Source organism: Colletotrichum fructicola (genome assembly GCF_000319635.2).
Source record: "Colletotrichum fructicola Nara gc5 chromosome Unknown KSG_Nara_v1_contig05, whole genome shotgun sequence".
Lineage (NCBI taxonomy): Eukaryota > Fungi > Ascomycota > Sordariomycetes > Glomerellales > Glomerellaceae > Colletotrichum > Colletotrichum fructicola.
In genome coordinates, this window is record NW_027094055.1 from 5,422,216 (window position 1) to 5,433,593 (window position 11,378).

At 55.3% G+C, this 11,378-nt stretch overlaps 2 protein-coding genes across 2 annotated transcripts; both read left to right on the forward strand.

Annotated features, from left to right (window-relative positions):
* Nucleotides 1-4,342: 4,342 nt before the first annotated feature.
* On the forward strand, nt 4,343-6,572 carry CGGC5_v010273 (uncharacterized protein; the record flags this gene model as incomplete). Its single annotated transcript, XM_066152299.1, has 2 exons — nt 4,343-4,934; nt 5,005-6,572. The coding sequence occupies 2 exons, from the start codon at nt 4,343-4,345 to the stop codon at nt 6,570-6,572; spliced, it is 2,160 nt and encodes a 719-aa protein (XP_066008395.1).
* A 1,027-nt stretch (nt 6,573-7,599) lies between these two features.
* CGGC5_v010274 (uncharacterized protein) lies at nt 7,600-10,976 on the forward strand (the record flags this gene model as incomplete). Its single annotated transcript, XM_032028475.2, has 2 exons — nt 7,600-10,687; nt 10,741-10,976. The coding sequence occupies 2 exons, from the start codon at nt 7,600-7,602 to the stop codon at nt 10,974-10,976; spliced, it is 3,324 nt and encodes a 1,107-aa protein (XP_031875252.2).
* Between the last annotated feature and the right edge of the window lie 402 nt (nt 10,977-11,378).

Here is an 11,378-nt window from a genome sequence, read left to right on the forward strand (position 1 = left end):
AGCAGCGACACAAAAGCTGAATGGAATGTCAAGCGACGGAAATGGGTGATGGTCGAGAAATGGGCTTCTCGAGGATGAGGAGGGAAGGAAAATGTGAACAGGTCGAGGCTCCGGTCATCACTAAGTATTTTCTCTCAGGTGGAGCAACCCCATAGCTCGAATCTTCATTGCCCCATAGTCTGGAGCAACCACTTCGGGGTTTGCGGAGTGGAGGACTGGGGAGCATGAGGCATATTGTTGACAATGCAGCAAGACAGATAGAGCAGATCAGATTCTGGAGGCCGCAGTCTGCAAGACTATTGCAGTCCTTGAAAGATGGTCGTCGTCATATCCGGCACTCTGCATTCAGGGCGTCCCCTTGAAAAAGTTGAGGCTCCACCGAGCCTCAAATGGGGCGGCTACCCTGGCCGGGGATGCGTTTTTCCCCGTGGAGCATCCGCTTCATGATTTTCCCCATGGAGAGAGACAAACTTGCAGCCCGGGGCAGCGAATAAGAATCAGTATATATCTCACACGTACATCCCCTCTGCTCCGGTCCAGGCATTGACGTTTGGAGATTGACAGATTGCCATTAGTTGATGGATTCACGCACCCTTCGGCCATCTACCGACAGATGGAGATCCATAATGGCCCGTGCTGCAGTGGCTCCGATCCCGGCCAGCCGAAGGCAAGGCGAGAGGGTGATAATTATTAACCCGCCCGCCACCCAAGTCGTCCGAAAGAGCCGCCGTTCGTCAATGCGGCGGCGGAGCTCCTGCTTGGGAACGGCAATAGACTCTTCCGACTCGTTGGGGTGATAAAGCACCAATCTTGCGCCTGGCCAGTGCTTATCTGCGAGCTCGCCCCCGTGCTGTGTCGCTGGAAATACGCTCGCCCGTTCGTTTCATTCTTGCCTTGATTCGCCGCACAATCGCTTGTTCTTTTATTGTTCACGCCAAGAGGATCGTCGCTCCAGCGACTTCTGGATATACGATATTCCCAACATCTTGGCTCAAATCCCTCAAGAAGGGTTGCAGTTCACGGATTGCGCGGGCAGGGTCACTCGGAGGCGAAGCCCTCCCGACTGGCTGCCAATCGTTGGGATCGAAGGGCCTTTTTCCCACATGTCTCTACCTTCAATTGCCGAACCGATTGAGCATCCGGATTTCTCTTAAGATAGGTTACTTGCCTGGCTGAAACAGCGCGAAGCAGTCTCAGGCTGGCCACTGCTCTGAAATAATCCGCGCATTTCACGCGGAATTTTCCTACACTTGAGGCTCCTTCAATCAAAACGCTCAAGGTCTGTAACTTGCGAAGGTTTTCTTGGCCTTCGGAAAGCCGTAGGGCTTCCAATAATGTTGCAAGCATCTTCTAGGGCGATCCTGAATGCGGAAGGTGCTTTTATCTCAAATTGGTCCCGCTGATTTGCCAAGACCGTTAGAGTGCATAAGCCGGATCCTCCCGCTTCTTGTCCCGTGAACTAGCCAAGCCCTCTAACGACGTCCTCTTTTGCAAGCCGCATACAAGTCAGCAATCCAAAGCCCAAACGTCAGGCAGAGCTGCACTTCTTTAGTGAGGGTATCATAATAATACCTATCGCATCGCACCTGCTGAATGCTATGCTGTTACGGTCAGCTATCCGACAGTAGGGTCTGCTAACAGAAGCTGGGGATTGACACGTTATAACAGTACACTGAGGTCGTGGTCTGGGTAGTAGGTCGTAGGCTTATAGTAGATCGGTCGTCAGAGGCTAAGGTGATCAGTCTTAGGCTCAACAAGTAATTCGCAGTGAAGGTAAGCTGAGAGTATCCGTGAGGATGAATACTAAGTTGATTGCTGAAGAACTGTGGAAGTCTGACCATGAGCCAGGCTCAGGTAGCGCGGCCCCACGGCACGGGTCGGGCCAGGGTAGGGTTAGCCAAAACCAAAAAAAAAAAAAAAAAAAAAAAAAAAAAAAAAAAAAAAAAAAAATGGGGATATGTATTACATCTCAACGAAGCAACACAGAGGTAGATACGCAAGGTAGTAGGTCGGAGAGGCTTAGGGACGTTCATGGATAGCAGGCAGGCAGGCAGGCAGGCAGGCAGAAGGTGGCATGTAGAGCAGGGCTACAGGAGCATGTAGGGAGGGGACAAGCAAGGGACAGCGCATAACACATATATAGCTACATAAGGTATGTAGATAGGATAGTTAGATTGATAGATAGTAGTAGTAGTAGTAGTAGAAGTAGTGAGCTAGGCTAGCGAAGTTAATAGAGGAACCAGTGCCATGCCATGCCCTCGGGGGCATCAACCAGCCGATGTTAGGAAGCTTGATAGCCTCCCAAAAAGCTCCGTTCGAAAGCTTCCGCCTGGAAAGCGTAAAAGAGTCTGTGCCTTTACTTACCTACATCTTCCCTAGCATCGATATCCAGACGCCTAGCAGGCCAGTCCCACCGTTAGCCCTCGCAGACGCTCAAGTTATAGATGTGCCCACCTGCATAGCTCTCCCAGAGCCTGTATGAGTTGCTGCTTAGCCCGGTCCTGTCTATCTCAAAAGGAGGGATACAATCGCTCGAAAGATAGCAAAATCCCTAGAAGTAGGAGGATAGTATAGAGCACAGAACGCCAATCCCAATAAGCATATAGAGCTGGCCAACAGGGAGCACCATACATATAAACAGCCTCAGTAGGAGTAGCAATAAATATATTCACCGATAGATAGATGAACAGATGAATAGAGGAAGAGGAGATCGAGGGTAGAGAAAACGGGGGACGCGTAGGAGATAGAAGAGGGTTGGATAGCCTTAGCTATCCACGCGTTTGGTCTAGGCGTGTTTGTCCGCGAGAAGTAAGACCCTGGCCGGAAGCGGACTAGTGTATGATGTCGCGTTAAGAGTGAGACCAACGCGTCAAGTAGGGGCCCAACGCGTCAAGTAGGGGCAAGACAAGAAGGCCAGCTAACCATAGGACAAACTATCACAAACTCCATCGTCCCAGATAAAGAGTATATCAGGGCACCAGTGAGCAGACATGCGCGCAAAGCCTCAGTCAGTATATAGACATTTGTAAAGGGTAACAGGAAGCATGTTTGCTTGTGGTATACAGCAAGATGTGCAACTCAGACAGCGCAAATTCATCGTTAATGGGCAAGGGAGAGCCAAGGGAGGACCTCAGGTAGGTCCGGGGCCCTGTTGGTCCCGACCCACTCCATCGGAATAGCCCAGGGCCCGACAGCCGTTGATTATGTAATAGCCAGTTGAGTATCCAACCGGCCGAGCAGATCACTCTGAAATTATGAGTTTGGGGAAGCAAATCGCAAATAGCCCTGCGCATAACGTTCTACCTAGGATAAGGGCAGATGGGATAGTTTAGATAGGAGCGATCAAAGTGATCTAGAACTCAAACAGGCAAAACAGGCCATCATATAAACAGGCAACATTTTTTCCAAGGAATTTTATCACAACGTTAGGATGTTATTGTTCCGCAGAGCACGATCATCAACACCGCCACCTAGACAAGACCTCGGAGCAAAGGTCAACATAAGACGCGCTATACTGCAGGTTAAATATATCTACATATCATTATGTATAAACAAGTAGCCGGATCACTACGACTTCTCTTTCTAGTTGTAGTCATGCATGGGTTGGGCCATGATACCTCAGCTCTAAGGAGTGTATTTCCAACCTTACAACAGACCCCATGTTCAACATCTCTCCCCAGACTAGTTCCTCAACCAGAAAACAGGAGGGAGCACACGCAGTATAGGCAGGCATAGCTTGTCCTTACTGCCCTACACTCGTCAGATACCTAGGGCGTCCCAGGAGCTAGCACAGCCAGTGACCCAGCCAGTTAAGGGCGCCAATCCTGAGTATGAAAGACGTGCGATTATGGGGGTAGGACAGCTATTTATCCAGAGGGCGACTAATAGTGCGTATAAGTGTTCATAGCACCCCCTATCATGGGTGTATTTCGACGCCTGATCTATTTATTACCTTACGGCATGACCTATAGTTATGCCGCCGCTGCTGCTGCTGCTGCTGCTGGACGAGAACACGCTAGCTGTGGTGGGGTGAGTCAGCTCCCTCTGCTGCATAGCCGTCCCCCACCCAGCACATAAAAACATAGAAGATTAGTGTACTATAGTAGCCTCAGACCAATCGCATCCAGCCGCCCTGCCAAATACACACCCCTTCCAAGCATCCATCATCCTATCTTCCCGTCTCATTTGTGCACACATCTCATCTGATCAGGAGCACTCCCACCCCTTTAACCACCTATCCCTAAGCCCCCAGGGGCAAGAAAGACAAGAAAATTAACGAAGAAACAATAGGAACGGCCAGCACAGGCTATCGGGCGGCAGTTGAAAAATACACATCACCGCAATGGCCAGAGTGCTCAGCGAGAAGCGGAAGAGGAAGTGTGATGAGGGCGATAATAAGAAAGCAGCAACAGCGCCATCAGCATCAGGGCTGAGGAGGCGGGTCCGGGCCAGGAGAGAAAATGAGATCAGCTCCCCCTTTACAGAAACATCGTCCGCGCGAGAACGGGCGCGACCTTTCCTCCTCGCCGTTGCCAGGATGCCCATCGACGTGCTGGACACAGCCTGGAGCGTCGGCCGGAACCGCCCCATTAACGCAGCCCACGTCCAGGAGCTGTTACACGCATTCAGGAGCGGCGGGCTGGAACGGCGGGCGCCGGAGAACCGGATCACCGTCCTCTGCAGCGCTGAGGCAGTCGGCCTTATGCAGCAGGACGGTGGCGACATAGAGGGGCGAGAGGAGGACGACGGAGAGGACGACAACGATGATAACGATAGTCCTTGCGAGCTCTCCTTTTTACACTGGGCCGAAGTGAGCGGGGGCAAGGTCGAGGTCATGGCCGGCCAGCACCGTATCCAGGCGCTACGCGAGTACGTCAAGGAGACGGGCGCACCAGGCTCCGACCTATGGTGGGCGTGCGAGCTGTACGACAAAGGTATAGCCCCCAAGCACAAAGCATGAGCCCGTGTTCACAAGAGGCTAACGGACGACATGGAAACCCAAAGACCGCCTGCCGCGCGACCTGAACGTCAAGCTCCGCGTCAACAGGCGCGACCCAAGCCTGCCCGACAATCACGGGCAGATCTGGACGCAGCTTGCGTCCATCGCCTGCATAGGAGGGCAGGCAGACGGACAGCTAGGCGGGGAGGACGCCGCCGTAGACCAGCACGTCGTCGAGGCACTCCGCCTCGGCGGCGAGAAGCATTTCCCAACGCGGAGGCTCGTTACGTTGTGGAACCACCAGAGATGGCGGCCTGTCACAACGCAGTGGTGCTGCACAAGGCTGGGATTAGACACCTTCAATATCTCATACTTTGAGTGGATTGCCAGCCTCCGCATCGACGAGTACTGGATTGATGCCCTCAACGAGGTTCTCAGCGTTTTAGCCGACCTACCGGCGGACGAGCAGGTCTACATCACGCCCGCCGACTGGGACAGGCTCTCAACTTGCCAAGCCGCCCCTAATATCACGAGCGTATTCTACACGTCCGGACAGCAGCAGGCGGTGCTTGAAGCACGTACACGGGTCGACGGGTTCCTCGCGAACATGGACGATCACACCTACCACCTCGTCCATGATGCCATCACAAACTCGCTGGTGCTTACGTTCCCCGACCTAAGGCGTATCCTCCACTGCAAGAAGACGGAGATCCAGACAGCCGTCCGTGTGCTCTGCCACGTGATCTGCTGGATCAGTCCAGAGCAAGCTGCAGCCGTCGACGACGTCAGGCCCAAGGATAGGAATAAGCCCCTCCTCCGGGAGCACCTGTCGATAGCGCTGGACGAGCTCGCCTCCCATAGGGGCTGGGCTCCCGGGGCCTTCCCCGCGATCGCAGCAGTACAGCTCCAGCGACGTATTCTGGACTTCGTACGGGACAACCTAGCCGAGTTCCGGGCGCTGGAGCTGCTCCCACTCCTGGATGATGACGCGATAGGCGATGAGGGGCAGGACAGCGAAGACGGCTTATACGGGCAGCGCTTCAAGCACGTGGCGTGGGCGCGTCTGCTGAAGATGGTGCGTCAGTCAACCGACAGGGAGGGCTACACGCTACGCCCGTTGTGGACGACGGAGTGCGCAACAAGGAGAAGCGAGCGCCAGGCCAAGGCCTCTACCCTCGTGCAGGGGTTCTGCGCCAATCTGTTCAAGCTCGCCGGCCAGCAGGACGTCGCCGCTAGACAAGCTACCCAGCAGAAGGTGGAGGAGCTCGTAAACGCCTACCTCACGCCCTCCAACGGATCTGCAGCAGCGCTGGACTGCCCTGGCGACGAGGACCAGCCGACACAGGACGCGCCCGCCATCACCACTAAGCAGTCTGCGCGCCAGCGCCAACAGAGCAGCAGCAACAACAATAACAATGATGATGATGACGACGACGATGCTCGAGATGTTTCACAGCCCAGGCGCCGCAACAGTATTCCCTCCTCCCCCTCCCCCCCTTCCTCGCCGCCGCCGTCACATCAACAGCGGCGCCCTCTGCCTTCGCCCAAGGGGCCAGCGACCACCGCCAGCCAGAAACCAGTTCCACGCTGGAAGCTGGGGCCTAGAGCTAGGAAACCAGCCAGAGCAGTATAGTAGCAGTCGTGGTCGCGTCTGCAGGCCTGGGGATCCCTTGCATACCTTACATAGACAATTCGTTTGGGAAAGTTGATCTGAAGAACGCTGCAAGCCAGCCCGTTTGAAACGTAGCCAATAGAAGATGCCTCAGCAAATACCTGTGCCTCAGCAAATACCTGCGCCCGGCGGGCACATACAAAGAAGGTTGTCTAGTTTCACACTAAGTGGGCCCCCAAATTCTAGGTGTGCCCCAGTCTATCCCTTACTGAGGTCGTCATCATCAGCTTCACGCCCGGGAGGGCATTTGTGCAGACCGTACATTCTTAGGCAGACCACTGTCAGGCCAATTCGAGGTTTTGTTTTTATTGACAGGATATTAAGCCGTCTTAATAGGGCTTTCGTCTCGTAAGAGGGCAAGAGGATTCCTCCACTCTCCCCGATAAAACACAGGCGGCCCATGCTGCATATCTGCCCTCCTGGACTTATAGTGGGGGAGAGTTACATGGGGAGCAGGACAACAAGCAGTATTCAATACCCTACTGGATAAGTGGTTAGTAAGTAATCTCCTAGTAGAGGATATATAGGTAGTCCTACATAGAATCCCCAGAGAGTATAGTACAAGAGACCTCACCTAGCACACACATACATTACGCACACCCAAGACCGTGAACAGTAACACCTAGCATCCCACCGCAGCTACACTAAGATGTCTTTAACCTATAAGGGAGATGTTATCACCGAGTCGCTAGTAGATAGTGATGGCCTAGCCGATACAGAGGATACCTCTAGCCTGGACGGTAACGGTCCCTTCGCCCGCAACCAGGACTCAACCCGCCAACATGAGGATGAAGGCGATAATGGGCGGAACGGCCACCGTTGGGCTGTGGACCACTCCTCAGGGCACCACCGGTTGCGAGGTGTATATACGGAAGGAATTAAACTAGGAGTGAGAAGAATATGCTGACGCCTCTCACCCCTCTCCTCAGCCAGACGCTTTATCGAAAAGGTCCTCCGAAGTGATTTCGAGCCAGCCGATGCTATCAAGATGCTACAGGAGAAGCACACGATTGACTTTGGGTCTCGCGATGGAGGTAGCGCGCCAGCGAAGGCCACGGACGCCTTCTTCCCGCAGTTCTTCCTTGACTTCTTCAGCATCGTCGGCAAGCCACGCAGCCCCATCACGAAAAGCGACGGGCCCGTCTTCAACAACATCGAGTTCTCTCTCGAGTCATACGCAGCGCCCTACAGCGCAAAGCATATCGGCGGCATCCCGTTCGATATCACCGGGCGCACGTTCAGGGTCGCTAAGGCTGGTACCCGAGAGGTCTGGTTCGTCGTCATGCACCCCGTGGCGCACGAGCCGACCTCCAGGGGCGGGGCCCCACGCGAGAGACCAACAGCCTTGGACAAGAGCGGGATGCCGGCCGGGTTAGCCCGCGAGCTGGCCGCATACATCGTGGGCGTCTTCCAGTCGCCGCAACTGCTTGGCGAGGGGGTTGAGGCCTGCTGGCGGTTGGGGACAAAGAGTACCCAGCGCATAAGCTCGGCTAAGTGGCAGGTCTTCCAGCAGCAGTTCATGGACGGTTGGGCCGCCTGGGCTAGCACCCACAATCCCAATTCATTCTGGCGACGCCACGAGCCGGCCTTTCACGCGTATGACTACGGCGCGAATATCGAGATCCAGGTCAGCGATACTATCTACGACCTGCCGCGCGAGAGACATATACCCTATGAGGAGGAGGAGGAGGAGGAGGAGGGGGTGGAGGACGCCGAGCAAGATGCCGAGGAGGAGGGCCTCAGAGATGGAAATTCTCGGCAGGAGGTCGAAGAGCTCTCTCTTAACGAGGGACAAAGTACACATAGCGATACAGTGGAAGGCTGGGAGTACCAGCAGATGCTCAGAGAGAGCAGGGACCTACAGAGCATGATCGTGGAGCTCAACGCCCGCTTTGATCTCAGCAGTATCAGTGCTATATCTTACGCCCTCGCAGTCTGTATCAATAGCGAGTCGGGCGGCTCACAGACGCGCTGCCTCCTCGCCGACCGGAACATGGTGGCGCGAGAGTACCCTGGGAACCGCGACTACACCTTCTACCCGCAGGCCTTCCACCCCACGTATGGAAACTTCTCTTCCAGCCAGCCGCCCGCCTTCCTTAACTCGCTCTACACCGCTCTACAGGGGAATATGAGCGACCGCAATGAGGGCGCAGACGTGCTTTCGTTCGGCTACTTCCAGGGCTACTCCAACATCAAGAGAAGCGTGCGCCATAGCGCCAGCGCCCTCCTCGCGACAAAGGGGTACGCGACAGCAGCGCTAACAGCCCCAACGTCACACACATCCGCCATGTCGTACACAAGAGACAGGCGGGAGAGGCTACTACGTCGTATCCGTGGCGACCTCACGCCTGAGCAGCCCGAAGAGTCTAAGCCGTTTGCGCGAGAGCGCAGGCAGCTGGACATCGCTATCGAGAAGGATGAGGTAGCATACCGGATGGAGCAGGTCGTATCACTCAACATACGACATATGGACAGCGTTGAGCGCACATTCGAGAACGTCATTCGCCCCATTTTCCAACTCATGCGCTTCTTCCTCACAGAGCATGAGTCGTATGTCCATATCTTTCGGTCTATACCAGTCGGAATCTTCCCCCGTATCATGTCGGCCTACTGCCGCCTGTTTGAGCTTGCTATCTGTGAGATGGAACGGCGTTACGTTGCTGGCGGCGAGCGCGGCCTAGACCTCGCACACTCTGAGGCTGTTGCAGTACTTGACCGGCTTGGTGGGTATATCTTCACCGGGCATGAGCGCCACCTGCCGAAGACGGTGCTCCGGCCGCTAGGCACCATCGACAGCCTTCTAGCTGGGGCGTGGCCCTATATCGACCCAGCCGTACTAGACCTCGGTCCAGCCGGGGCAGCGACCTGCTTCATGGACACCAGCCGGTGGCCCCGCTCCGCGAAGACGGGAAGGCTTATACTGCTCCATATTAGCGAGCTACAGCACCACTACGGCGACCGCCTTGCCTCCCACCGGGAGACCGAGATCTGGTTCAGCCAGCTAGGCCGGGACGCATTCAAGAGCCATGCAGCTGTGACAGAATATGTGACGGAACTCCTGCGGGAGATGTGGATCCCCCAGACGAAGCTCTTCATAGCTAACCAACTACGGCGCAGGCTGCAAGAAGGTAGTAGCGACACTAGTAGCATACCTATCACCTTGGAGCAGAAAGAGGCGTGTAAGTCGGCTGTTGAGGCGTGGGAAGCGGCGCCAGACGCCTTCACCCATATCGCGCTACAGCGGCTAACTGACGGTCTCACCTCGGGCGGCTCGCGCATAAAAATAACCTTGTCGAGGACGCGCACCAGGCATGACTTTGCTACTGAGCTTCTCCGCGTTATCTCTACCGAGAAGGGGCGGGCAGCATCCGCGCCAGTCAACGCGACATGGCCGGACCATCTGCAGGCGGCCATAACTAGCGGCAACCAGGCTAGCAACGGACTCAAGCCTGATGAGTGGGTCTCCGTGATAGCTGGCCGACTCCTCGCGGCCGGTGTTGAGTGGGTGCCTGACGCCGTCAAGGGCCGCTTAACGTCAACCACCGTCGTCAGCCTGCGCGGTCGAGAGGTCGCGCACGTAGTAGTAACCGGTCCGCCAGGCTCCCTGAGGCGCGCGGCGCAGGAAGCTCAAATCAAGCACGAGAAAGCTGCGCACGACCGGGCGCTCAGGCAGACGCGCAGAACCATCAGCTTCGGCTGCGGCTTCCCCTTCACCGACGTCCCCAGCCTCATCACGGACGGTTTTCTCAAGGCTAAGGCGATCTTCTCTAACAAGGGCGACCTACGGGTTCTAGACCACTATCAGCTGGCGATAAACTGCCTCTCTAACAACATCGACGACCCCCTCTGTTGCCTGATGCTGATGATCACATTGACCGTTTGCTCCTCATCGGAAACGCCAGAGGTTGCGCCTGGGTCGCGCGAATTCGGGACCGCAGCCAAGAGGAAGGACCCGGCCCAGCTGGCCCTCGTCATGGTCACGAGGATGATGTGGTTCCTGTACCCCGCCTCTTTCCCCTGGAAGAAGGGTTCAAGTGGGACGGCCTATGATGTAGCCGAGATGACGAAGAAGATTGGTACAGTATAACGCAGGGATGGTGTGAGGCTTATGATGCTAATGGCGCTGTAGAGCATAAGGGGTGCAGCAACCGGATGTTGCGTGAGCTGGGTTGGGTCACCTCAAAAAGCAACCGCGACAGCCCCCGAAACACAGACCTGCAGCTGCGGCCTCAAGAGGACCTCCTCCAGACATTCCGAGAGCTACGGTCGGCCATGAAACGGCCAGACGACTTTATCGGCGTGGTCTTCAACAGCCAGGACAGCATCTGGACGGAGCGTTGCGCGAGCATCATCAAGGATCGATAGGGTTATACAAATACAATAAATAGGCGCATAAAGGAAGGGAAGGGAGATGATGGGAATTGAGTAGGAGATGCAGATGCTTTGGGTTTTCTTCCAATTTCGGTGGGCGAATCCGATGGGAGCCAGGTGACCGCTTAAGCGCATTACAACCTAAAGCCTTAAGGATGCATAGCCCCAAGTTAATCACTGGGACAAAATATAAAGAGAGAAGGTCTAGGAGGGGAGGAGGGTCCGCAGTGGTTTTCATAGCCATCACCTATACCTCTAGCCTCGGCTTTCGTCTCATCTCAGGCGTTGGGGTCAGATCGGAATACCTATGCTGGGTAGGCACATGAATACAACCAGGACCACAGCGAAGACCACCTTACCTTCGTCCAGGTGATGCGTTTCTCCACCAGCCTCTCT